Source organism: Anastrepha obliqua, chromosome 3 (assembly GCF_027943255.1).
Source record: "Anastrepha obliqua isolate idAnaObli1 chromosome 3, idAnaObli1_1.0, whole genome shotgun sequence".
Taxonomy (NCBI): Eukaryota; Metazoa; Arthropoda; class Insecta; order Diptera; family Tephritidae; genus Anastrepha; species Anastrepha obliqua.
Window position 1 is genome coordinate 59,435,797 of NC_072894.1, and position 26,901 is coordinate 59,462,697.

Sequence of the window (26,901 nt, forward strand, 5' to 3'; positions counted from 1 at the left end):
CAGCTGTAGCTAAACATTTACGCATTTTCATTAATTGTTCTCCTTAAATTTTAATGGAAAGTTCATACTGCTCCTATATTGCACAAAAAAAATCCTTTGCTTATTTATTCAACTCTACTTCACATATTAAAAAATTAATATTTTTTTAGTTTTAAAAATTATATATTTGGTAAAATTATTGCATCATTATTATTGCACTTGAGCGTTCAAATAAGCTGGTTGTTATTGTAATGAAATAAGATATGAATAACCGGAATTGCATTACGCAGATCAGCTACCCATTCCTTTTCACTCAGTCTATGAGTTGTTCAAAGTTATATAGATATTTTTTAAGAGCTTGAAAACTTAAAAAGATATCACAGAACAGAAATATTATTGGAATGACTTCGTTTTATTAAATCTGGTAGATAATTGCATTCCATCTATTTTTAAATTGACATCTGGCAATTGTCTGCCGCGAGTACGAGTTTCATGGTCTATTTGGCCAGTGCAATCAATGGATTGTTGAGCGCGCTCTGTGCCTAGTTGCGCTATCTTGTTGAAACCAACTGTTGCCGATGTTTAGCTTATTCCTTTTTAGAAATTTCAAAATATTCAGTCAGTATGACTAGCCATTCACTACAGCTCGGCTTTCATTTCGAAAGAAATAAAGACCTATGATGTCGCCAGCGTGCAAAGATTACAAATATGATTGAGATATTTTAGTCCCTAGTAGTACTACGTTGTTTTTTGTTTTTTTTTTTTTTTTGCGAATAAACACAAAGATGCAAAATATTGAAGAACTTATTTATCAATATCTGTTTGCAAAGTTGACGTCTTATACTACCTATGAAAGGATCAGATGATCACAATAGATTTTGTTAAAGTTCTACTGCATTTTCTTGAGAATCTCTATCTATGATTTCTGTAATTTTCATTGCCCCCTTTTTCTGCTTCCTCGGAGAGTAAATTTAATGATTATCGGCCAGCGGTTCCTCAGACTTACGTTAAGAAAATAACTTACAAAAACTTGTGTCAAATACACATAAAATAATTTTGTTTACAAACGTACTTTTAGCCATAATTTTTCGTAAGAAAATATGAAATTTTTTTGTATGATTATCTCCGGCGTTTTCAAATTAAGTAGTCTGTCCTCTCCTAAGATTTCCTCTCTTCTGAATAGTCTTTTCACTACATCCATTTTATTCTTTTGTAAGCACCGATTTTTTCGTTTTTATAAAATCTGTTAAAAATACGACACTTAGAACACATTTTGTAAGTTCCCAACTTAATTCACCACATGATCTTATTTTAATAATTGAGCTTATAGATTTTCTTTAAACCACTTAACATAATTTAACCATATTTTTTTTCAATTTCGTTATACACTTCTTTCGTCATGCTGTAAACCAATTACTGATAATTTGTTCATGCATCATCTCCTATAAAAAAGTGCAAGTCTCAAAGTGTGCAACATTTTTAAAATCAAATTTTGCATTAAAATTGCTCCGCCCTTCCTCCAAACATTCACAAGCTTGTTGAGCGATCGGTGATAAACGATGAATTTTTCACGTAAATCGCCTTGCATTTGTAGTAAGAAGAAATTGGCAGTAAAAAATATTGTAGTTAAAAAAAAGAAAATTACGAACACCGTGTTTTGCAATGTCATTTTGATTCGCGCATATCTTTTGAACCATTTAAGTAAATATAATATTTTTTTTCTAGAAATTCTTAAGAACAAAGCTTTATTTTAAGAAAAAAAGTACCATTAAATCTTACATATACATGCATGCATACATATATACGTATATACCATCGAAATGCATAACAAACTTCATCTGTTTTCGTGTACAATCTTCCTTTATTCAAGTAACATATGTCACAGTATGGGAAAGAAAAATGTGGATATTAGGTAGACAAATATTTCTGTTTTAAGACGCATCATTAAGTTTTTAAAATTCGGTAGTCGAAAATCACATTTTTTCCACATTAACACTGCGGGGGCGATATTAACAGCCAACTGAAATTCAGCATATCAAAAACGGCAATATGGTGGCAATCTATCATGAATCTTAATACAAATACAAAAACATCTGTCAAAGCTCTCTTGTACATTTAATGGCGTTTTTCTTAAATTATATGTTTTAAATTCACTTCAATTAAATCATTTCTATTTAGTTGGACTCCTGACTGCTTTGTCTCTCAGAAAAATTTCTGATATATTCTGATATTTGTATGTATCATATTTTTGTATTTATTTATTCCTTTTATATCTCAAATTGCTAGGATATACGATTTTTGAAAATTGTGCCCATGCATTTTCGCATACCCACAAATGTATAGATGAATATAAATGAAATTTTTTTAATACACGCAGAGCGATATATTCCGTGAAATTTTGACTTATAGCGACTCAATTGTACGACTTCTTTTGTGCACTTTGATGACAAGCATGGCACGTAGCCGCATTGAAAAATTTCACACCGAAACAGATATACGTTTATAGTATATATACATGCGTAAGGATGTGTGAAAATATTTGTATTTATACATAGTGCAACCACATTTGCAACCGCCAAGCAATAAATATGCATATGCAAAGCAAATAAATAGCGAGCTTCAACGTAGGCGCGTAGATACCCAGCAGGGAGAAATGTGAAATAGTGCAGAAACATTCTATCATAGTTCAGAGAGTGGTATTTAATAGAAGAAATCATACCAGTTCGTCATTGACTAGAATAATATATTAATAATTTTCAATTTCAATTTCAATTTATTTGATTTGTTTTGTACATAGTAAGACAGAGTCTTGTGGTAGTACATCTTCTTATAATTCTAGAATACGAGGATGGTATACATAAAAATGCTACTTAGATTTAAAACTATTTTAACTATTAAAGTTATAGACTAAAACTTAGAGTAGTAAGTGAGAAGAAGAGAAAGATGGTGGGAATAGGAGAAAGAAAGGGGGATTAAAGGTTAGAAGTAGTTAGAAACTGCAGTTTTAAAACACCTTGCTTGTTTTATAAGTTTTATTGTAGTTGGTATAGATTTCCATAGTTTTATGGTATATTAATTTTTTTTTTTTTGTGTGTATATTAATTTATGCAGGAACAAAAGAGAGCGTATTTTGAGATACGAGTCGAGGTTATGATCGAGAATCTGTTTTGAGTAGATAGATATATGGTCATATTTCCTTTTTTCAAGCACGAAACGCGCTGCATTATTTAAAGCGGTTTGCAATTTTTGTTTCGAATTATTATCAAGCCTGCAATATACTAATTCAGCGTATGATACATGAGGAACAATGAGTGATCTAACAAGTTTTAATTTAGTTTGCCGTGGCAGTAAGTAGGCAGTACAATATAGCTTTCTAAGAATATTATATACCTTGTTTACAACAAAGTTTACATGGTCAACGCATGATAATCTTGAATTTATTCTGAAACCCAGGTTAGTTACTATGTCATCAAAGTTAATATTTACTTCATTAAGTAATATTGGCGGCAAAGAGCTAAGGTCATACTTTGAATGAGAAATAGTAATCGACTTCGTCTTTGACTCATTTAATTTCAAGTTGTTTGGACCATTTAGAAATACGAGTGAGGTCTTCATTAAGCATTGCTATCAAATCTTCAATAAGACCTATTGGCCTTGACAGGTAGATCTGGGTGTCATCAGCATAGAGATGAATCGACGAATTTTGGCAACACTCAACAATATCATTAATGAAAATGCAAAATAAAATTGGACCTAAAATAGAGCCCTGCGGCACACCTGACGTAATTGGTTTTAGACTTGAGTAGTTATCACCACACTTAACTTGTTGTAGCCGATTGGGTAACTTTTTATTAGTTGCAGAGAAAATGCTCCAAACTTATAGTGATAGCACAATTTTTGCAGTAAAATGTTGTGATCAATAGTATCAAATGCTTTTGCAAAATCGAGTAATACTAGCACTGTTAGGTAGTTTTTATCATAAGCAGAGCGAACATCTTCAAAAATTGAATGGCTCCATTACTCGCTCTTCTGATTCTCTTAATCGTAATGTTAGCTCTTCAATGATGCTCTGCTTTTGTGACTCTAGGCGACTCTCAATTTTCGCAAACCACGCATTGAGAGTAGCGCTTGATGCATCGGTACTAAGGGACTTACTTTGTACTGAAGGTGTTTGCGGGGATGGTGACAATTTGTTCAAGGCCGTTGTTCGTGTTGATATTTTTGGCATGTTAGTAAATTCAAACAATTTAACTGGTGAAACAACAAGGTTTTTTCGCAGTATTTCAAGTAGTTACACTTTATTATGATTTTGATTTACCCGGACAAAAGAACCGCTTGTACAGGATTTACTCAGTTTTTTAGTAAACTAACACTCAGTGGATTAAAAAAAATTACGAATTAAACTGCAACTACTCAAAAACACGTCTGCTCAGTCTGCTGATACATTCTCCAAATATAAATAAATAATTATTATTATTATTATTCCATACTCCTTTAGGAGCTTAAGGATTCAACAAAAGTTTTCCAAACATTTCTATTTCTAGACATAAATCTCAGTTCATTTAACGATTTTCCAGTTTCATTGCGGATAGTCCTTTGCCAAGTCATCTATAGTCTGCCTCTTCTTCTCGTTTCTTGCGGGTTCCAAGTCAAGAGTAGAATAATAATAGTTGTAAAATGATCAGTCTGTTTGGAAATTAGTTGATTTTTTCTTATTTAGATAATTTAATTAGCATTAACTGGCATTAATTTTATTAATACTCCTGAAGCGAATGCCTTACCTTTTATTTCTCTGACCATTTTTTTAAATAATTTCTTTTAATTTTTTCTGAATTAGTTGTAGTATGAAAGAAGAAAAAGTTTCATTTATTTTAAGAAAAAAAAACAAAATCCGAATACACTTTTGATATGAATAGCATATGTATGTATATATATCGAAATATATTCAGAAAATTCCAAATACAAGTTTATTCCTCAAAAGTGATATTATCGCCTACAACGTATTTGCCAATAACTGCAACGCACTTAAGCCAGCATTTGATCCACACATTTCTGGAACTGGATCCGAAACGTTTCTGGAACTCTATTTTCAGTATAGCCATCTGAGACGTCTTCGATTCTTTCATTATTTTCGTTCGGCTGTTATAAGGTGCTTTCCATAATGGTTTTTGATGCGATCAAAGAGATGATGATGATTCAAGCTCTTTTTTATCAACTTTGCAGCAACACAGCGCAAACCCAAATCATTAACTACAATATCCAGAATGGATCCATAAGCAATGTTCAAGTCTTCTGCCAGCTCTCTGATGGTTAATGTGTGATCTTTTCAATCACTTTATCACTATATTCGTCATGTTCGATGAACTCAATATCTCTTCTGAACTGTTTATGCCACTGGCTGTGGCAATAGGCTGTGGAGAAAGAATATCATTACCGAAACAGTTTCCCAACATTTCTGATGTTTTCATCATCCATTTTTAAAGCAAAATTTAATATAAATTCGTTGTTGCAAATTCAAATTCATTTTTAAAACTGAAGAAATCGAAAACATTGGTAGATTTACTCAAGACGGCTGTAAAGCTTTGATAGGAATGTTAAATACAGATGTAGCAACTTAACAGAAACAGAACTCAGGAGAATTGGCTGGTATTTTAAAATGTCGGAGAGGGTGTTTTTTGCTTAGATTTTAACTGGTTTAAAATGCATATATCCAGAGCATATTGGACTAGAGCTTTTTAATTAGTATGACTACATATATTTTGCTGATGCAAGGCCGGCCAATTGACATCTCGTACGACATCGCTGTGTCAAAAATACCACTTACTAAGATGGAAAAAAGATAGAAAGCGAACTGGTTGGGCCAAAAAGTGAACTGCTAATATTCTGGTTCATAACCAGCATTTTTCCCTGCAGGGTAGCGATACACACGCACACACACTTATACGTTCAGCCACATATATGCATTCAGAGAGGCATACAAAAGTGTATGCAAGCAAAGAAATGAACAATTGATCAGTTAATGTGAGTGTATGTACATAGTACGAGTATTCCAGCTCATATGGTCAGAATTTATGGCGACGAACGCAAAACATGCGTGAAAATGTGAAAATAGCAGGCTGACAAAAGTGCATTTAAAATACAACAACACAAAAAAACTATACAAATGCACACCGACATTTGTTAATACTGAATGTATGCAATCGTTTTCACCGCCTCCGCAACGTTTTTCGAATTACTGAGTGAATGTATGAATGCGTGAATTTACAATTTCGAATTCAATTCTACTTTAAAAAACAATGTTGGACATTTTACGTTTTTCTCCATGATCATTCGCAGACCAACAAAAAACTTTATGTAACGGAAATGCGATAAATGTTAAAACGCAAAAAACCACGAAAGTAAGCAAAACAGAAAGTAAAAAAAGAAGCAATTTAAGTAAATATCAGGCCACAAAAAGGCAATAATAAATAATGGAAAATTGTCTAAAGTGTATGTAGGTATATGTAGGTGTGCGGCAAAACATGTTTATAACATTAAAATTAAATTTACTCTCAGTGAGAATGTGTAACAAATTTTTTTAATTAAATACAAATATTCAGTAAATGCAAAATATGTTTCTATTAAAAAAGGATGCAATTATAACTGAATAATAACAGTGGCAAAAATGTATTTACCTTTTAGGCTTTAAATAATAAAACTCCAGAAAATCTGTACACACTTTCACTTACATATGTACATATATACACGTATGTATATGAATTATTTTTATCAATCGCTGAAATCTGCATTTAATCACGGAGCGATATGTTTTTAATGTAAGCAGAAGTACAATTTTTTGGATGTTCTATGGCTATGATATGATGTTCGCACAAAAACTCTGATTTTTTATTAACAAATCAAGCAGTTTTATATACAATAACAGTAATTTTATATTTTTTTGCGATCACATTCGCCATCTCTCTAATAGTTTATAGAATTGTTTTTGCAGAAAATAAACTGAAATCAACGGACCCATTTCGTGGTCTAAGTGGCATCGTTGTCTCTATGTGCGATGCGGCTGCCAAACCTAACTGAAATCAAACGATTTAAGGACTCTTAGAGGCCGCTGCCGCAAACGAGCTAAAATAGTATAAAAATAACTGCGTGTGCCGTTATATTATTTTTAAAATTATTTATATGACACCGTAGCATGTGGCGCAAAATTAATCATCCTATCGAAAAGTTTATAATCTTTGACACTTGTGAAGTAGACAACTGAAGCAAACAAACAAGCAAGTAATGGAGCGCGTAAAAGAAAGAAAGGAGAAGGCGTAAAGATTTCCATCACTCACAATTTTTTTTTTTTATTTAGAGAAAAGGTTATTCAAAAATAAGTTGTATGATTATTTTTTGTATAAGAGATATGGCATCGCTCAAATAACCGCCGAGGCTTCGAACGGTGGGACGAATTTGAGTGGCCAACTGTTCAAGGTCTCCACTGCATAGTTGATCTGACTGAATTTTAGTATTGATCGATTGCGTCTTATTGGCACCAACCTGCGGTTTCAGAAAAGCCGGGCAGAAAAAAGTCTGATGGAGTCGAACCGCATCGCCTTGATGGCCATTCGAATTCGAGTGATCAACTGTTCAAGGACTCCGCTGCATAGTTGGTCTAACTAAATTTAAGTATTGATCGATTGCGGCTCATTGCCATCAATTTGCAGAAAATATTAGCAGAAAAAGCGTAATGGAATCGAATAGCATCGTCTTAATGGCCATTCCTGTCGTCTCTGCGACTGGTAATCATACCTCCAAATCGTTAATAAAAAGGTTTTATTATTTGTACTTGCCATGTTGATTTGTTATCAGGGACTCAATAATATGACCGCCAGTGCTTGTGGATGTCCACGAAATTTTGTGTTGCAACCCCAGATTAGTGTTAAAAAAATATCTTAAGCCTCAGCAAGCGAGGAGACGAGGCGAATTTTTTTTAATATTAAAAAGATAAATTGATGATTGTTATAATCATTTAAACCTATTAAACCAATTATTTATATGTATATATATATGTATATATCTTTTGACACTTCTGTACATTACACTTATGTACCCCAGCTAATTAACATTCAAAGGCAACTAAAATTTATTTTCAAAATACACATTCAGCTGATGAAATCATCTTTACCGCAGGGCTCATATAAAGCGAAGATAATCCCCATGAGACTCTTCAGACCTTATTATACTCCAAAAACGTTAATGTTACCATAAGGAGTGAACTCTTCAAGGAAATAATTCGATAATTGAAGCCTTTTGATCATTGAAGTGCAGAAACCTATAGTTATTAATTTTTGAAAAATCCTCTAATAATAGAAAAACGACATGCAACGTCGTTACTATTTGTATTATTATTCGCAATTATTACTACTGCAGTATTAGAAAATAGTGTGCTAAATTATGATGTATTCTTTTTTACTACTTTTTGTGCAGATGTATTCAGCCTCTGGTCTATGCTGATAAGCCAGTGGGAACCAAATTTTTAATGAGAAGCTTGGGAAAAAATTAAATATTGTAATTGAAATAAATATCTTAATAGTCTTCCTAAGACGCAGTCCGAGATAACCATATGCCCGAAATTATTTAATAAAACTAAATTTCACAAAGTTTGCAAACTACTAACCGAAAATTTCGTCATTTCAGTTAATTTTTCTCTTCTTTTAAAAAAAAAAAGGTTAACTCTAGAATACGAAAGGCATGTATCAGAACAGGTTCTTAGTGTTGTCAAGAAATGATATAGAGGGATTGTTTTTTTTTTCTTTTCTGCTGCTTTGCACCGCTTCGTAAGTTTGAGCAACTCTCGAACCCTTTGGCCAGCCCAGCAATGTATTTGTATGTACCACAATGTTAGCTAAGTGGCCACTACCGATAATTTTGACCCTGCGCATTTTTATGTACATATGTGCGGCCACTGTATCCGAATGGGTTGGTGTGTGACTAACATTCGGTAGTGCACAGGTTTGAAATCTCAGGTACGAAACACCAATTGATATAAAGAGTGCTTTGTAATAGCGGTCGGCTCTAGGCAGACAACGGCAAACCACCCAGAGTATTTTTGTTATGAAAAGGTTTTCCATAAGAAAACTGACATAAAACTGTATCGATCCATCTGTTGAGAAACATCAAGACACACATCAAAATAGGAGGAAGAGCTCGACCAAATACCCAATGAAGTATGTAATCGCTAATTATATATATTTATATCTACTTATTTATATATATATGGTACATTTTGAAGAGCCAAAGCATGCTACCGAAGAGTGGAGAAGTTTTAGATATCAGCATCAGTTTTTGCTCAAAAATAAGTTTCGGCCTCGTGAATCAGCGAGCCAACTTGACTTTGCGAGCACGCGAAGGGAGGATTATGGTGTGAGGAATACAACAGATGAAATGAAAATAAGTGCGTATTCTATATCACCTAAAACTCCGGACTATGATTAGTACATCAATTTTGCAATAACTCATTTTCTTCTCCAAAACCCAATGGTCTAATTATTAGAACTTTAATCATTTTTTTGTTTGTTTTTGCGAATAGCATAGAATGCAGCAACCAACCGAATAGTTGAGGTCACTGAAAGGTGACTTTGACATACAAAAATACCCTTAATTAATATAATTAAATGTATCCAAGGTAAATTTAAGAATGAACATCAAACAACCATTCGCTCTAAGAAAAACAGCAGCCAGGTAGTTGGCTAAAATACGGCACACTACCTGCCTCCATTTAACTCCTTGTGAAAAATAAGTATGTAGGTATGTACGTATAAAAGGACAGAAAGAGGAAGTGAATTAGCGAGACAGCCAATACAGCTAATGAAGCGTCAGCATAACCAAATATTCACTCTAAGTAAGTGAAAAAATACGGAGTTTGATCATCCAATGTTTTATATTGACAATAAAGAAGTTTAAATTCTTTGTGACATTTGACTTTGAATGTCATGTAATTTACTTGCAATGTACCGTAGCGGCCATTAAGGGCGCAACAAAGAATGGAAAAAATGTCAGAAATAAAAGCCATGACTGAAATGGAAAAAACCAAAATAAACAAAAACGAAAAACAAAGAAAAAGAATAATAGCCATAAAGAAGCAGTGAACAAACTGTGCCGAACCTTTCAGTCGTCACGCATACATGAACGCAAAAAGGACACCTTTTGTACACCTATTGTTGTAAAAATGGTAGGTAGGTACAAAAAACACGACAGATAGTGAAAAGGGCCGTGGGCATAGTGCCAGCCACCCCACTACGCCATCGAAGTATTGACACCGGCTGCGCGTTGAAAATTGTCAGGTATAAAAGGCTATGCCATCTTCAGTACTGCACGGCACCGCGCCAAGCTACATTGCATCACCGCATGGAGCGAACATAAAATATATTGCATAACCAAAATGGCAATTGTACGATGGCACCGAGAACGATGCCACTTTGGCCAATTTTTTCCACTTTATTGTTCGTAATCATAATTTTCGATCAAGAAAAATTGTATAATAACAGTTCATGTAATAATAATACACGGAACGACCAAATAATACATACAACCACATACAAAAAAAAATGAAAAAATAAAAAAATATGGCACACAATAATAATGATGCGGGTACGAATAAAATGTTGTTTGAAAACAAAATAAAAAATTAAGAAATAAAAATAAGATGGAGCTACAAAGTAAAAGCATGTTCCTGTGTATATATGTATGCAAGCAGGCTTGCGATGCGCACGTGTGGCAAAACTGAATGCAACAAAATATTATGAAAATAAATATATGTTTGCAAACAAGTAACAAATAAAAAGCAAATACAAAAGCACACACGCACACAAACCAACATTAGCATTTTTCGACGCCACTACGAGAAAGCATGAAATTTTTGGCAAGCCCAAAGATAGTACCCTTCGGTATTGTTGCAAACAGTCAACGGCTTAAGACATTGGCACTGTCTGTGTAATGGCTTTGCAGCTGTCTTAGCATTTTTTTCTGCAGTTTTGGATGGGCTCTCACGTTCTTTTTTGTTTGTTTTTTGTTTTGTTTTTTTCCATCACGTTATGCGCGCCTCTAAATAAGCATAAAATTATATTTTACTTCGAACGATTTACTTCTTATTTTTGCCATTTTGCCTTTTGCTGGTGCAATTTTTGCATTTTCTACTTTAAACTTTTTTCTTTATGATAGCAAAAACTGTTTATTTCTTCTGCAGATAAACTCGCGCACACATGAAAATGCACATTGAGTCATATATGTACATACATACATATGGATGTACTTATAAACTCCGAGCAAGCAAAACAGTTTAGACCTTCACTGTCTTGAAACCGATTTAACGCCTACTTGAGATGGTGACAGTACTATAGACCGTTTTTGGAAAAATCGGAGATGAGACTTTTTTGCGATTGCTCGATAGTTTTAGGGACATGATTTTAGGCATATGGCAACCATGGGGACGTCTTGAAGACCAGCTTTCGATATTGTTTGAATTGAGCGCTTGTTGTTGGTTTGTACAAAAATTCCAAAGGCGTTAAATCGCATGAGCCAATTAACCATTAGAAGAGGTATCTTCTCGAGATTAGAATATTATCGAATTTTCTCTTCAATAGATCAATTATTTGGGCGGCTATATAACATTTAGCACAATCTCTCTAAAACTACGTATCACTAATATCGATTTCATCCATTTCTAACTACAAATATTTTCCCAACATGGCGCTGTAGCGAAGCCCTTTGACCTTAACTTCTTTAAAGAAGTTTTAATGAGAAGCTAAGATTTTTATGCAAACTTCCCACATTGTATACTGAGAGACTCTCAATTCTGTGAATATCCTGTGAACGGAATTTTCTCATATATTTTACATGCTTCTTCTTGATTGGCTCAATAACCTGGATTGGACAATAACGATTCTGGACTAGTTCAACAAAGCTTGGTAGTCGCTTATACTTTTTTCTAATCAGCTCTAATAAAAAAGACACCCCCCACTTGATATTACAACTTCCTCTGCCACCACCAGCATATAGAATATCGAACAGGTACCGCTAGAATATTTATATCCATTCGAAGCGGAGCCGTCGTCGTAGCAATATTCATAAATATTCCGCAATATATTTGTCTCTAACTCTCCAATGGCCGCGTCATCGGATGTGGTCATCGTTCAAGCTTCTACTCATGATGAGGGTTTTATAGTACAAGTGGAACAAAAGTTCCTCGTCGAAATGGGCTTATTACTGAACTGCTTACTTACTTCAAAATAATACTTGTTGGCAAGAGAGAATCTTTGTTGTATTTCGAGGCTCAGATCAACGCAAGTGTATGTATTATTACATATGTATGTGTATTACAAATAAGTATAAAGCTTCGAAAACAATCTTTAACAGTCGCTGTATGTAATGTTTGCTACAGAAAATAACCCAAAAGTGAAAGAATTTTTATGCGCCTTTCACATCGTAAAAGGTTACAAAAGTCACATAAAATCAAATTCTCATAACTGTGCGAACACACGCCTAAATTTCGTACTTTTATTTACTGTAGGTAGTAAACATATTTTTTTGGCATACAAACACACAAACTTATTTACATCTGAGGAGGCTTTGAGGCCTGTGCGAGTAATAAATGGTGTCCTCCTACATTCAGCCAATTAATATGGGGAGATTTTGCACTAGAGAGTTCGTAATAAAAATACTGTCTACTTGGATTTGCAGTATTGCAATTTTTTACATGACACATGTGAATGTAGGATACACTGTATTTTATTTAGAAAGGACTGGAATGTGTTGATTTATGTAGAATTATATTTTTATAATATGTAGTTCAGAAAAGAGGTTCAGAAAGGAGATTTATTCAATAATTTTCTCTTATTGCCAATATTTGAACTACTTTTTATAATCGCCCTTATTTTCCTTAAGACGGACACCACAAATAGGAGGAGGAGATCGGCCAAACACCCAGAAATGGCGTGCGCGCCAATTATATATATATTATATATATATATATTTTTCCTTAAATTTAATACTTCCGATATTTCAAACTATTATAGCAAAAATAATGTCTAGGAGTCGCTAGTACACTAAATATCTAGCCCAACCATATAGGCTTTTTAGCTCAATTCTATTTAAAGGGACTCTGCTCGGTCTGCTCCGTATAAGTATGTGTATATAATTGGCGCTTACATCCTTTATTAGGTTTTTGAACGAGTTACTCCTTTTATTTGCGTTGTGCGTCCTGGTGTTTTACCACAAATGGCAAATAGTTTTTATGAGAAGCTTTTTCATGGGCTCTCAGAAATATTCCCGGAGGTTTGCCCATCACTATTAGGAAACTATTTTCTAAAATTTAATGTAACTTGGACCAGAAAAAAAATACACAAAAACATATCTAAGATAGCTGAAAAATCAAACTTTCTTTTTTCAAACGCGTTAAGTACTTCTTCTGTGCTTCCTATAGCAAAAATATTATTAAATAAACAATTTTTTTTATTCCTTCCCAAACATGCTTTCCTCCAAAAGATATGCAAACTTTCGCATGGAAAGCCCTTCGTCTCATTTGCGTTAATATTCTTATACACTTATGTGTTGGGTATAAAAATTCATAGTGGCTTATGTGTTCACATAATTTTCCATTATGCTGACTTGATGCGCTTTTGCTTTATTTATTTGTGCATATTATGAAAAACTTTCATGCTGCACGCGAACATAAATTGAGTTAAACTTTACAACCACAACAACAAAGGAAATTATGCCAATCAACATAATTTCCTTTCATTATTTGTTTTTACTGCACGCATACATACGTACTTGTCCGTATATATAATATCTACAATCATAATAATTTGAATAGCTACCGATAAAATATTTTGATAATTGGTAATTGTTTATTAAATATAGAAAGGGCGATTGTTTTACTAAAGGCATGTAATTCCACCATTTACATAATAATACTTTAAGTTGAAAATAACTTTTTCTGTAAAAGAGCTATGGCAGAAATTCTGTGCAAACAACTTTGCTACGGTGAATTTTAAGTCAGTACTAATTTTTTTCATCATTAGGGAACGTTCATTAGTGAACAAAATAAGAATTTATTTCATTCAAGACAAATTTAGGAAGCAATAAAAATATTGAAAAATTCTTTAATGGACTTGCCTCTCTACGCTCGTAGAAAAAGTTGGTGTAGCAGATGGTAAAACATCAGGCCGTTAGCTGGCTCACAGCGAATTTAAGCTGATTTGTTGACGTAGTAGAGGAAGTAACAACGGTTTTTTAGAGATTGTGTTAGTAATATAAGAAAAAATTAAGGCAGCTAATAGGTGTAAAATGCACGGGCAGAGTTCTGCTACCGAATGCTCCATGACGTATCAGTCAAAGCGCTTCCTAAAAAAAGATGTAAAAAGAAAAAAAAATACCAGTCTAACAGTTAGACGCGATAGAAGTGAAACCTTCCGTAAAACAAACTGAGAGAGAATCAGACGAAAGCAGCATTAGGAGCGGGATAGTTATAGGTTCATTATAATATTGCTATAAAGTTCATATTTTATTTTCTTCATTTTATTATTATTCATCCTCAATGTTTTCAATTTCAACAAATGATACGAGTGGCTTATGATAGCTAAAATAAGATACAAATGCTTTGGTTTCGATGTTGTCAACATATCTTTGAAATACCGCGGCAATTGTTGTTTTTGATCGTGTTGTCGATTCAGTTCGATTGTTACACATTTTTAAATTGAATGTTGTATTGAGAAAATCAATTAAAGGAACCGCTGTGCCCAATGCAAAATTTACGTTAAAATCGCCACTTAAAATCATTGGAACTTTATCGTAATCTTTTCTAAGTATCCGCGATACTTCTGGTGTATACTTTATTAAATTTTCGTGAATGAATTCCTTGATGCTATTTATTGATTGATTCGGTGAAATATAAATTGCCACAATTAAAAATGTTTTTCCATTGCTCAATCTGGTTTCGCATGCACATATTTCTCCCACTTTAGAGAGCTGAACAGACAGGGATTCTAGTTGCTGTGCATTCAGATCTATCTGTGGAGTTACAATACGAGCACCGTCATTTTGATTGTGGTATATTGCAACACCGCCTGCAATTGCGGTAAATATTTAAAAATGAAAATATTTACCAATATAAAAATACGGACGCAATACAGCACACGCGGTTGCTATTATGAGCGTCGTAACGCGTATATTACACAGACGTACTAACATACACACAAACATTCGTAGGACGCTTGGTCTTAGCAAGTATTAGGTAGTGTAGTATAGGTATACATAATGCCTTCTCGCTCACCGTGGCTCCGAAATACGCAGGCGCGCACACATACGTATACATACAAACATACATACGTATGACGCTTGAACTAAACACCAAAGCAAGTAGTAGGCAGTGTAGTATACATACTACAATACTCACTGTACTAGCGTGGCTCAGCAGTACGCAGCCACACACATATATGTATATCAACATATAACGCTTCGTAGTGTCGCTTTTTCGTTTCATCGAGTCTCAAATCACTCCCAACGATTCTAAAGAAGTTTTCACTTCAAAAAGAAGACTTATTGGAACGCAAATCACATTTGGCATTCATAACTACGTAGTAGTAAAGAGCATAATTTGCTTATGAACCAGCATAAATACCAGTAATAATTTCAGCCTTAATCACGAGCAATGAATAACTCTTGCTAATAGATGGTTCTTTGGAGTCGATAGACTATTGATGAGATGATATTGCGCATACAAGGACGTAGACTCACAAAGCATGAAGCTTTGATGAGTAAATTTCAATTCAAAAAGAACCTAATTGCATCCAGGGATACAAATTCTAAATTTTATTTTAGTCTTTATGACATTTGAAACGGAAAATCTATTATAAATTCTTATAAAATTCGGTACATTTACAGTTTTTCTTTGATAAAGGCGAAAATGCAAGCCAGGCCGCTGCAATTGTGACTGGTGTTTATGGTGTCGATACTGTACTAGCTAATTACGTGCAATTTTGGTTTCGTTGATTCAGGCGTTCTTGACTTGAAAAGAAATGTCAATAAACTCACAGAAATAATCGAATTTGTCCGGCATGTTAGTAGTCGCAAAATAAAAAATGAAAGTAATGAATTTCTTTTTCTGAGTTGAAAAATTTCCAATTAAACCATCTTTAACAGGCTGTTTAATTTTTTATTGGGAAACTGCATTCTATGCCGCAGTATTTTACCAATTTTTTTTTTGTTTTATTTGGAGTCCGGAATTTCTTCTGGAGTTTATGCTTAACATTTTTCTGCAAATGATTTGACCAGCCCTACAGTTTTATACAGCCTCTGACTGGAAAATTTTTTATAATAAAATTTTATATAGTTGAAACTGATACATCTAGAGACAAATATTGTACATTTAATGATTTTTATATATATACATTGTTTTATATATATACAATTTTCGAAGTATTCTATTCTATCAAAAAAAAAATACTTTCATGTTATCAAACATGTCAAAATGCCAAGATTTTCGGATAAAAATTATACAACAACCACTTGGCTGCCACTTAGTTGATCAATGTCAATAGTATAATCAGTGTAAAATACTTCCTTCAAATTTACAAAGGCAAAAGTTTATAAATAAAAGTACATACATAAGTAGGTTGCTCATAAATACATACTCATAAAAGTTCCGCTTCAAAATATTTTTGTTAAAAATTCACACCGCTCGAGCTTTACTGTTTAAGTAATTATGCGAACTCTTCATTCCGCGCATAAGTTTACTATGTAATTCAATTATACATTTTGACCGCAGCCTAAAAGTGCACTAAAGTTAATACAAGTATAATTCTCACTTATCCACTACCACGCACAGCTAATTATGCAATTACATTTTTTTATCCCAACTCAAATATGCATGCATGTACCAAGCAACAAAAAATTTTGTATTAAATATCAGACTATTAAATTCATAAACCTTTGTTAACTTTAATTTAATTGTGAGAGGCTTCAAAGCAATCAGAGAGTGGATATTGCTAAGCATAGCGAACACACTCGTATATGTAACTACAAGCAAACATATATATGTATGTACTTTTACTTATGTATGAATATATGTACGCATTCATATGCATATTCCCATGTGTGTGTGTTCATGAAGTGAATGCCGTTTTACTTTTTTTTTATACAACTTTATGCAATTACCGCAATTATTGCATGTTAAGTGTACATTTTTTCATACCTAATTGCTGACCCGGTAAAAAAGTATATTAAGTTGGCAGCAACTTAATGAAAATGCCATAAAGGGATAAAGAAGTGCTGACATGTGTGCATGATTATGTGACTTGCAACAATATTGACGTTCACAAAATGAAACATTCAATATTTAGTTTAGGAATGAACAAAAAAAATTTAATATTTTCATAATGATTAAAATTTATGCTGAACAAAAAGTGTTTTTAGCTCTACGAAAAAATCAAACGAACACTCGAGTCTACTGAAAAATATAAATACAAATGCATTTATATGTCCATATATACATATAATATATATATATATACATATATATGTATACATATGTATATAATATATATATATATATATGTATATGCATATGTATACGTTACTGCTGTTACGCTGCTGCAATTACATGGCATATTTTTAGGGGCCTATTTATAATAACGTCAGTCGTGCTACCCGCCAAAATTCACCTTACCCTGGCCAACAACAACCACTACAGCAAAGTTATCAACAATCACCACTACAACAACCCCAACCACAACAACAACATTATGAACCACCCATACAATACACCCAAGCACAATTTAATCGCCAGCCCTCACATGAGCCAGCTGGTCCACCGTACGGACAGCCCATAAACGAAACTTATGGACAACCGCAACAACAACAACAATATCCCCTAAATTACACACCTGAACAGCAATATCCACAACAACACTGTGAACCTAGTTCAACATCTGCTTGGAAACCAATCCGTGCACCAGTACCTAAGACTCATAACGAATTTGTAATAAGTCCTGTACGTAGCGGTAACGCTGAGCCATTTTATCCAAGCTACGGGCAACAGCAGCAACAACAACAACAACCGACTCAACAGGTACTGCCACAAGCGTACCTATGTACGTACGCGAAACTATTTAGCGGTAGTGCGCAGCAGCTTCTCTTTCCCTCTCATTAGTTCCTACATAATTTGCCGGGCTTTTGCCAATATTTAACTGATTTGCAGATCTGAATTCACTTCGTACTGATTTTGTAAGCAATGTTTTGTAACCTGTTCTTGGCTTAAAAAAACTGTAATGCTCGATGAGTGTAAAAATTGACGCACAACAGCGGCTTAGAAAATTTATTGGGGGTTCAAATAGTCGGCTAGATTACGAAAAGTTATGATTTTCAAAAAAGTTGCTTTGTCACTTTTGTGTTAAAGCTTTATTTTAAATATATGTTGGTATGTCGCTATATTGAATGCTTTTTGTTCTATTCATATGATTCCGGAATGTACTGTAGTAAATCAACAAGAAGTATGATTTCCTACGAGAATGATTTTTATATTTTGATAATAAAATGAAAAGTCAAATTGGTTAACATCAAAAGTGGGCTTATTGTCTTTAAAAGTCTCCGCCACTATGATCAATTGCGCGAACTAGAACCAAGTGCCTTATCAAGCCTGTTGCCTTAAACGAGAAACGAATCGTTCGAGAGAACCATTCTAGGTAAGGCTTAGAGTTCTGCCTGCGTGAGCGTTTCATGTTAAAGAAGATGCAATGATGAACTATATGAGTTTAACAATGGCATGGCCATTATTCCATAACTGGCTATACTTCGCAGAAGAGAGGTAAATGTTGAAAGTTGTAGGTATTGAACAAAGCCGATAAACAGTTATAGAGGCATAGAAATAAGAACTTAGCTTCTTCTGCCGCCTCTCAATATTTCGCGCGAAACTCTTAATATTACAACAATAGAATGTTTTTAGATGGCAGCTAACCCACCGATTTAGCTGAATTTTTTTAAGATTTTCATTTCTTTAAAATTTGATGTTACCAATGCTCTGTTAATAAAAAATCCATGTCATAGATTTTAAAATGTAATTCATGTAAATTTTTTGGGCTCTGCTTAATTTTTCTTTTTTTGTATTGCAAATAAGCAAGTAAATTAATGAATAAAATACCGTTTAGGTTCCAGATAAGGATATCATTATACAATATTAGAAATAGAAGAGAAGACACAAAAAATGTTTCCCACCCTTGAACATTACGACCTAACATATCCTAGTTATTGCTCAGCACATTTAGTTGACACTCTTAATTTTCGAAGAAATCGAATGTGAGACAAATCAAGAACTTCCAATAATTAACTCAAAGCCTTGATCCATTTGGCTCTTAAAATATGCTCTAAACAACTGCCTCTTTGACTGTAAACAACAATAATCAGACAGAGAACGCTTCCTTCAAAGTTTCTATCCACGCTCAAACTGTGAATAACTCAACCGGTGCTTAGCTTCGATGCCATACCTCGCTCACTCCTTCCTTTAATGAATCTAAGTGAAGACGGAGACACCGTGCGTGGGCACTGATCCGTTCTCTCTAGAAGAATTCGAGGGTTTTACGAATTTTTGATTACTAATACGCTGAGCTAAGCCTTGGGAAATGTTTATGTAGCAAAATCTGAAATTTTTGTGTAAATCTATATATATCGTGTGAGTGGCTCGATACCAAAATATAAATATCACTCTCGTAAAGCCAAACATATATTTTGCGCAAATTTTAAATATTTAATTAAATACGCAATATCAATGTAGCGTGTAGTTGTTATACCAGCGGAAGTTTAATATATGAATTGTTTATTTAGAAACTTTAGCATCTGTATATATGTATATGTGTAAATATTTGTTCGCAGGCTTTAATTAATCGCTTAATTCTAAAACCACATATGTACATATAAACATAAACACATACATACAAACAGCCATATTGTAAATAAAAGTTTCATTAGCACTGAAAATTTTAAATTTTAATAATTGCTAACAAAAGCTTTTCTTTTTATCTCTCGCAAATTTCAGCTTACAAAACGCACATAACCTCAAGCTACTTACTCTCTTTATATTTGCATACTTAATTTACTGCACTTTCTCTCTCACACACATGCAGCTCTATTCAATAAAATGCATAATTACGAATTTCTAATCCGTGCACAAACTCCTGACATTTTTGTTTTCTAATTGTTGGTTTCGTCTTTTCTCTTTCTCCCCACACATTTTTTTGTTTTTGGATTTTCACGCTCTCTCTATCTCTCTATCTCACTGATCCTGAATATTACAATACCTCATTTATATAACTATCTATGTGTGTTTGTACTATGGTACGTTGTGTTTTTATGTTTGCACAAACAAACAAAAAATCCATGAAACGCATGCAACAACAAAAACCAACCCCGCCACATTTATAAACGACAACGACAACGAAATTGAACAATTAATTGTTTCTCTGAAAACAACAAAAATGATGACTTGCAAATTGTCAATACGTAAAATGATCACGAAATAGTATCGTGCGACATCATACGATCAATATCACCCGCAACCCCAACAATATCAGCCACACCAGGGTTCACAACCTCCTTTTAGCCAGCAGCCCCATTATCAGCCACAGCAGCAGCAGCAACAACCGTCTTGGGCTCACAATCAGCCAGCCCAACAGTATCAGCCGGTGCAGGCGCCTTATCCACAGGCACCGCCCCAACAACAACAACAATATCAAGCGCCTCCTCCATCTAATTATCAATCGCAACCATATCATCAACAACAATATCAAGCACCTCCTCAACAACAACAATATTCGAGTGTGCCACAAACCAATCAATATAATTCTTATTCACAGCCCCAACAACATCTTGGTCAAGACCAGCCTGATCGGCGTGCACCAGTTCAACAACAACAAGCACAGCCTTTGCCACAAGACTATCGCGGCGGCAGTCCTGGTATTATAACGCTGCGCAAGGAGGCACCTGTTACACAAAAGCCTGCACCTGTTTACAACGCGCAACCAGCGGCCATTAGCTTTCAAGGTAATTAATATTCTAAATGTACGAATGTATGTGCATATGCATGTACTTATAGGATTATACAAATACTCCACTAACAATTTACGTTGCGCTTAATTTTCTCAGGAGGCAGCAAGATGCGCGGAGACTTGAAGTGGCCACCACCGGAATACAAGGAAGCCGCGGTACGTGCAAATGAAGAGCGCCGCCAACTGGCTTTGGGTCCGGTATGCCGTCCACGAAAAGTCAATCGGGTAAGTTTACGTCACAAATATTGTAATTTTTTATTTCTGTAATATGTTTCTATTTAATTCTGAGTGTTTAGTACATAAGTTACACTATATTTTTATTTAACATTTTATGAAAAGGAAAACCGAACGAAATTTCACTGTTTTTTTATTAGTTAATTAATTGAAAGCATTGTTAATTTCTTCGATTCGATATGAGCTCTGCTCGTGTGACGATAAATTGACATGTGAACGCAGCAACAAATTTATCGAGCAAGATTCACTCCACTTTCCACGACACTCGGTTCTACCTTACCGAAACGACCCGGACTTCTATCCGGCCAAGGACTGTCACTCTAGCAGCATTCACCGTATATAAGTATGGGGAATGTTTATGCTGCTACAACAACAACAACATTCACTCCAACGAGTATGGTTATACCTCATAAAACTGTTTAATCTCGAAATAGAATTGCAGCGGACACCGGATAACGGTCGTCTAAACACTATTGCGACAAATCAGTTTTCAGCTGATTTCTTGTGGTTACAATAAAATTATATTCATAGTGAAATCTTTTCGTTTGCTTCATTTGTGAAGCAACTCGTTGAAGCTAATTGCTACAAAAGAATAACTTCTTTCTAAATGATTGATATTTGGCGGGTTTCTTGCGCAAATCGAATATTGTTTGCTTGTTTTTTGAATCTAAATATTTTCCCACCGTAAAAATAACCGACGGCAAGAAAATGGTTCCCGCCGCAATTATGTGCAACCCCTTAAGATTAAATGTGTTCTAATTTTGACAATGAGTGTCCGTCAGCCCGTTACCCGTTGACCTTACTATTTTCAATACTGCCAACTCTCTTTTCCGAAGTTAGACAGATCTCATTAGACTGCGTTCAGATACGACAAATTTTTTTGTGGAAACTCGTAACTTTTAATAGAGAAGGTGACGGGGAAAGGAGAGGGGTACCGAGTTGCACGTGATCGGACAACACGCTTTGATTCTCGCTGTTCTCAATATTTTTGTTGACTTTAGACTAAACACAAAAACAAATGCAAATATCTCGATTAGTCGTTTCTGAACGCAGTCTTACTAATACTCATTAAGTACTTCCAAACGTATGTCATTTTTGACAACCTGCCTGATCCATATAATCTTCAACAACTTCGACGACTTCAACTAAAGATTAAGATATGTACTCATGTGCCCTTTTTTAAGTTTGAGCATTTACTCTTTACCCCATATATATAAAGAACTAGACTACTCTTAATGAAATTAATAATTAGGGAGTAATCTCTGATTCCACTTTTTCAGTTTAGTAGTCGTATGAATTTTGTCATCGCCAAATTTTGCTTCCAATTTTACGGATCCATACACTCTAAAGACACTATTTACTTCGCGCTTTTAACTGATGAGCTGGCTAGACAGAGGAGCCTGAAGGTGGTTTTATCGCGAAACAAGAGGGTTGGGGCTCTCTTGAGAACCTGTGGTCGACTTCTGGAAATATGAGCTTCGCATCAACTCAGCGAGCAAGCGTGCTAAGTCGCAAGATCCTTCTGGCTACGGGTAGATCGGAAACGCTCTAGGGAACTTCTAAGGCTAACAAAGGCGCAACTCTCGAATTAGTTGGTTATCCCTATCGGTCATTGTGCGTTACATAAAAATGCGGTGAGACTTGGGATTGCTTCAAGTCCTTTCTGCAGAAGCTGTCTGGAAGATGAGATGGAACCATCTCAGCACCTTCCTCTCAGCTACCCTGCTCTCGTTGCGCAAATATGCAGACATCTAGGCCGCCTCTTTTTTACGAGTATAGCAAGTTTAAATATCACACACCTGGTGAATTTCATCAGTAGCTTGAAGCGGTTAATACAAATGTAATAAGTCACTGTTGACAGCCATTCTCTAATTCAAAGCCCCTACTCCCCTTTTTTCACCTGTTTGGTTCTTTGCCCTTTGATTTTTCCCCTCTGTATGGTATCACAATGGACGAATTTTGATTCTTTGTCAAGTGAGCCTATCGCGCGCGGGCAGGAGTATGCCGTCTTTATTTAAAGGCCATATCATCCGTGCCACATCAATAGACTTAAACGCATTCAGTAAAAGTTTCTTCGTTTTGCGCTGAGCCATGTACACTTCATTGATCCGATTCCTTCATACAATACAAGACGTGCAAGTATACTTTCACTCTGCTTTCTGCTTTGTTTTCGATATTATAAATGAGACAGTTGCTTTTACTCTTAGAGCGCATTCGTTTTCACATACCTCCAAAAATCTTGGGAGTAATGATTTTTTTTCCTAGAGCGGGTTAGAACTATTTATACCTCGAAAGCACATTTGAAGCAGTTTAACCAGATTTCAAGTTATTAGGCTATTGATTTATCGCTATCTAAATATAATTTCAAATTGTCACTCAATTAATTAAATTTTTTTTTTAGTCCTCATTTATTTTATAGATCTGTCCATTGACATTAAGTATGTTTTTTAAAAATTGTTATAAATAGTTTCGAAATATGTGCATATAATTGTTACTCTTTTATGTAGGGTGTTAGGGACCTTGTGTTACTGGGTTTCCTAATGAAATTATTTACTAAATGAATACAACCATGGCATACCCCACGGAGTAACGTAGGGTGACTTAAAACACTTATATTTCAAGAACATGTTAGGCTGCTGATATCTTAAAACTGATTATGAAGTTTATATTTTTAAATATTTCCTTAAATAAATATTTACTAGTTTACATTTTGCAGGACTACTCACCGTTCTTTGCGAAAAACGCTCTGAACAGCTACTATCCCAGCTACAAAGTACCACCAGGCACACAGCACATGTTGGCCTAAAAACATGAACTACACAAAAGGAATAAAGACCCCTGGAAAAAATGATGAAACAAAATATATCCAAAATATAAAAAAACTCACAAAAAAATATTTTACGTAAAACAGAGAAATTTAACGAAAAAAAATGTTACTAATTGTACATTTCAACGAAAAGAAAGAACATCAACTAATCACGAACTAACCAATCCCCATGGTCTCTCATGGGTAAAAACTAAAGAATTTTATTTATATTATTACAAATATTAATAATGAAGCATAAAAAATCAAAAAAAAAAACCACGCCAAATATAAACTAACGAATTTTGTTCTCAAATCTGTACATGGTGAGTCAAAAAGATTAAAATATAGGATAAATAAGAATCGTTGAAGAATAAACGAAATGCTTTGGAGTGAGTGAAAAACTCAGTGAAGTTCGTTTGCTGATCGGATGTGCTCAACGAGGCTGGGGTACGTTAAAAACTGCAATATGATACACGGTACTTGACACCTACAACAACTACGCGTGCCACTGATCCATTGAAACACATGCCTGTGATAGCGGAAAGGAACAGAACCACTGAAGCACGAAAATATTTTAGCTGTTTATTTATTTAGAAGCAAACAATTCATAATAATTTATGAATTTTTTTTTTTTTTTCTCCCTTAAACTTAACAAAACGAATGTGGTGAATTTGTTGAACTGTCGGCGTTCATATTTATGTGCGCAAGTGCATAAGTTGAATGACGGCAGAAAAATTGAAAGTTTAAACAACTTAGTTGTAAGAAAAAACAAACGACGTCCACTCGATGTAAATTAGTATTGTATACATAAATACTTGGACACCTACGAGAGGTGAGAAAACTCGCACCTTTAGTGGGTGAAAAACGTACAATAGCATTCTATAAAGACCGAATGCAGGAAAATGAGTTTTCAAATTAAAACAAACGGAAATACCAATTATGGAAGAAACAGAGTTATTACAACTTTAAACTGAAAACTAAAAAACTACAAAAACTCGGTAACGAACTTTGGCTTATTGATCTATGGATGTAATGATTTTGACATAATGGATGATTTTTTTTTTATTGCAAGAAACTTCTTGGAAATAAACTTCTAAGAAGTCGTATTTAATTTGTTTTCTAACTTATTTAATATTATTAAAATGCAAAAACTTGCAACATATTTTATTTACTTTGATTTTAAACTTGTTATTGCATAATGAAAAAAAACACAAAAAAAGTTAATAAATATAAATAATATATAATATATTACCAAATATATTAAATATTAGTTTTCTCCATTTATTATTAAGTAAAAAAGAGCATACAAATTAAAAAGAGCATAAGCAACCTGTTATACCAACAACAACAGGTTGCCTACCTTAGACGTAAGCGTAATAATAACTTAGAGCAAAAAAAATATTAGATTTAGGGACACATAATTAAAGGAGCAGCACACATGCCCAATTGAGGTTTGTGTGTGTTAAGAATCACTAAGATATATTTACACATGAATACACAAATGTGGAAACTATGTAACTACTTATACACATAGTTATTGGAAGCTTATATAAATTATACTTATTATAAAAAATACATCATACGAAATTGGACAAAAAAAGAGCGAGAACCAAAAACTAAAAAAACATGTCAAAAAAATTATCGCATTACCTCAGTGTTGCGCCATTTGTTCTTTTGGCATGGCTAGCCGCGGCAAGTGAGTGCTCGCCCTGTAGGCTATAACTTTTTAACACCGACGATGCCAATATAGCCTTTAGGGCACACCCACTTGCTTTAAGTTCGCCATGCACAATTGCACCAATGTGCCATGCACACTGAACATTGTAAAATATGAATTTATGATATTCATCTTTTCATTAATCAAACACACATCTCAGCAATTAAGCACATATACGCACCCTCTGTGTGTATTTGTATTTTTTTGCTCTCGAAACGAACTACCGGCTAATTCGAACTGGCTTTACGACTGGATTATGACAAAAAATATCAAATGTTATTGGTTCAAAAATAACAAACTCGAACAATGTACATAAATACCTACACATAGCGAATGATTTGTGCTCAAACCTAAATCATTCAATATGAAAACACGGAAAATTCTACAAAAAAAAAACATATAATATAACAAAACTGAGATTGATATAATAATAACTGTGAACATTATTACACAAAATAATATACGCTCGATATCGAATTGGTACTTTTACTACACTCTATAAAATTCGTAATATATTATTATAATTATCAAACACAAAAAAAACACAAAAAAATTTAAAATTCATTAATATTTGTGGAGCATTGTTCATTTTGAACTCCTCTGTTCTGAATTTCAATGTTTTGCAACACTGGCATAAATAACACCTAATTGCTTATTAATAAAATCTAATATCTGAATTCTCCAATTAACTGTACATTGTGAACGATGTGATTAGTTGATGGATTAAGAAGGTACACAATTACATTAGCTCAAGAATCGATGAACTTAAATAAATGTAAATCTGTACATCTCTCTGACCAACCGGAGAAATAAAAATTGCTTTCTTTTTATTCAAGTAATCGCTACCTATTGGTAAGTTCATACAAAGTAAGTAAAAAAAAACATTAAACTTAACGCACTATACCTTTTCAAATAGCAAATATTTCACAAACCGTTAAATGTACCGCAGAAAACAAAAACTTATAGTGCAAAGTATGCCGCCGGGTTAATAGCCACATACGAAGCAGTAAAACATGCTCCAAATCTAACCAGCAAACGGGTGATATGCATTGACTTGTTAAGCTTCTTAAATGCTATAAAAAATACGTGCA

At 34.0% G+C, this 26,901-nt stretch overlaps 1 protein-coding gene across 1 annotated transcript in view; it reads left to right on the plus strand.

The window, feature by feature from the left end:
- The window catches only part of LOC129242023 (uncharacterized), a 206,039-nt gene extending 179,413 nt beyond the window's left edge, over window positions 1-26,626 (plus strand). Inside the window, exons 6-9 of the mRNA XM_054878585.1 lie at window positions 17,633-18,085; window positions 20,529-21,048; window positions 21,151-21,278; window positions 24,004-26,626. Of these exons, the coding sequence (XP_054734560.1) occupies window positions 17,633-18,085; window positions 20,529-21,048; window positions 21,151-21,278; window positions 24,004-24,093 (1,191 nt within the window). The 3' untranslated portion in view covers window positions 24,094-26,626. The remainder of the gene's footprint in view (window positions 1-17,632; window positions 18,086-20,528; window positions 21,049-21,150; window positions 21,279-24,003) is intronic.
- The last annotated feature ends 275 nt before the right edge of the window (window positions 26,627-26,901 follow it).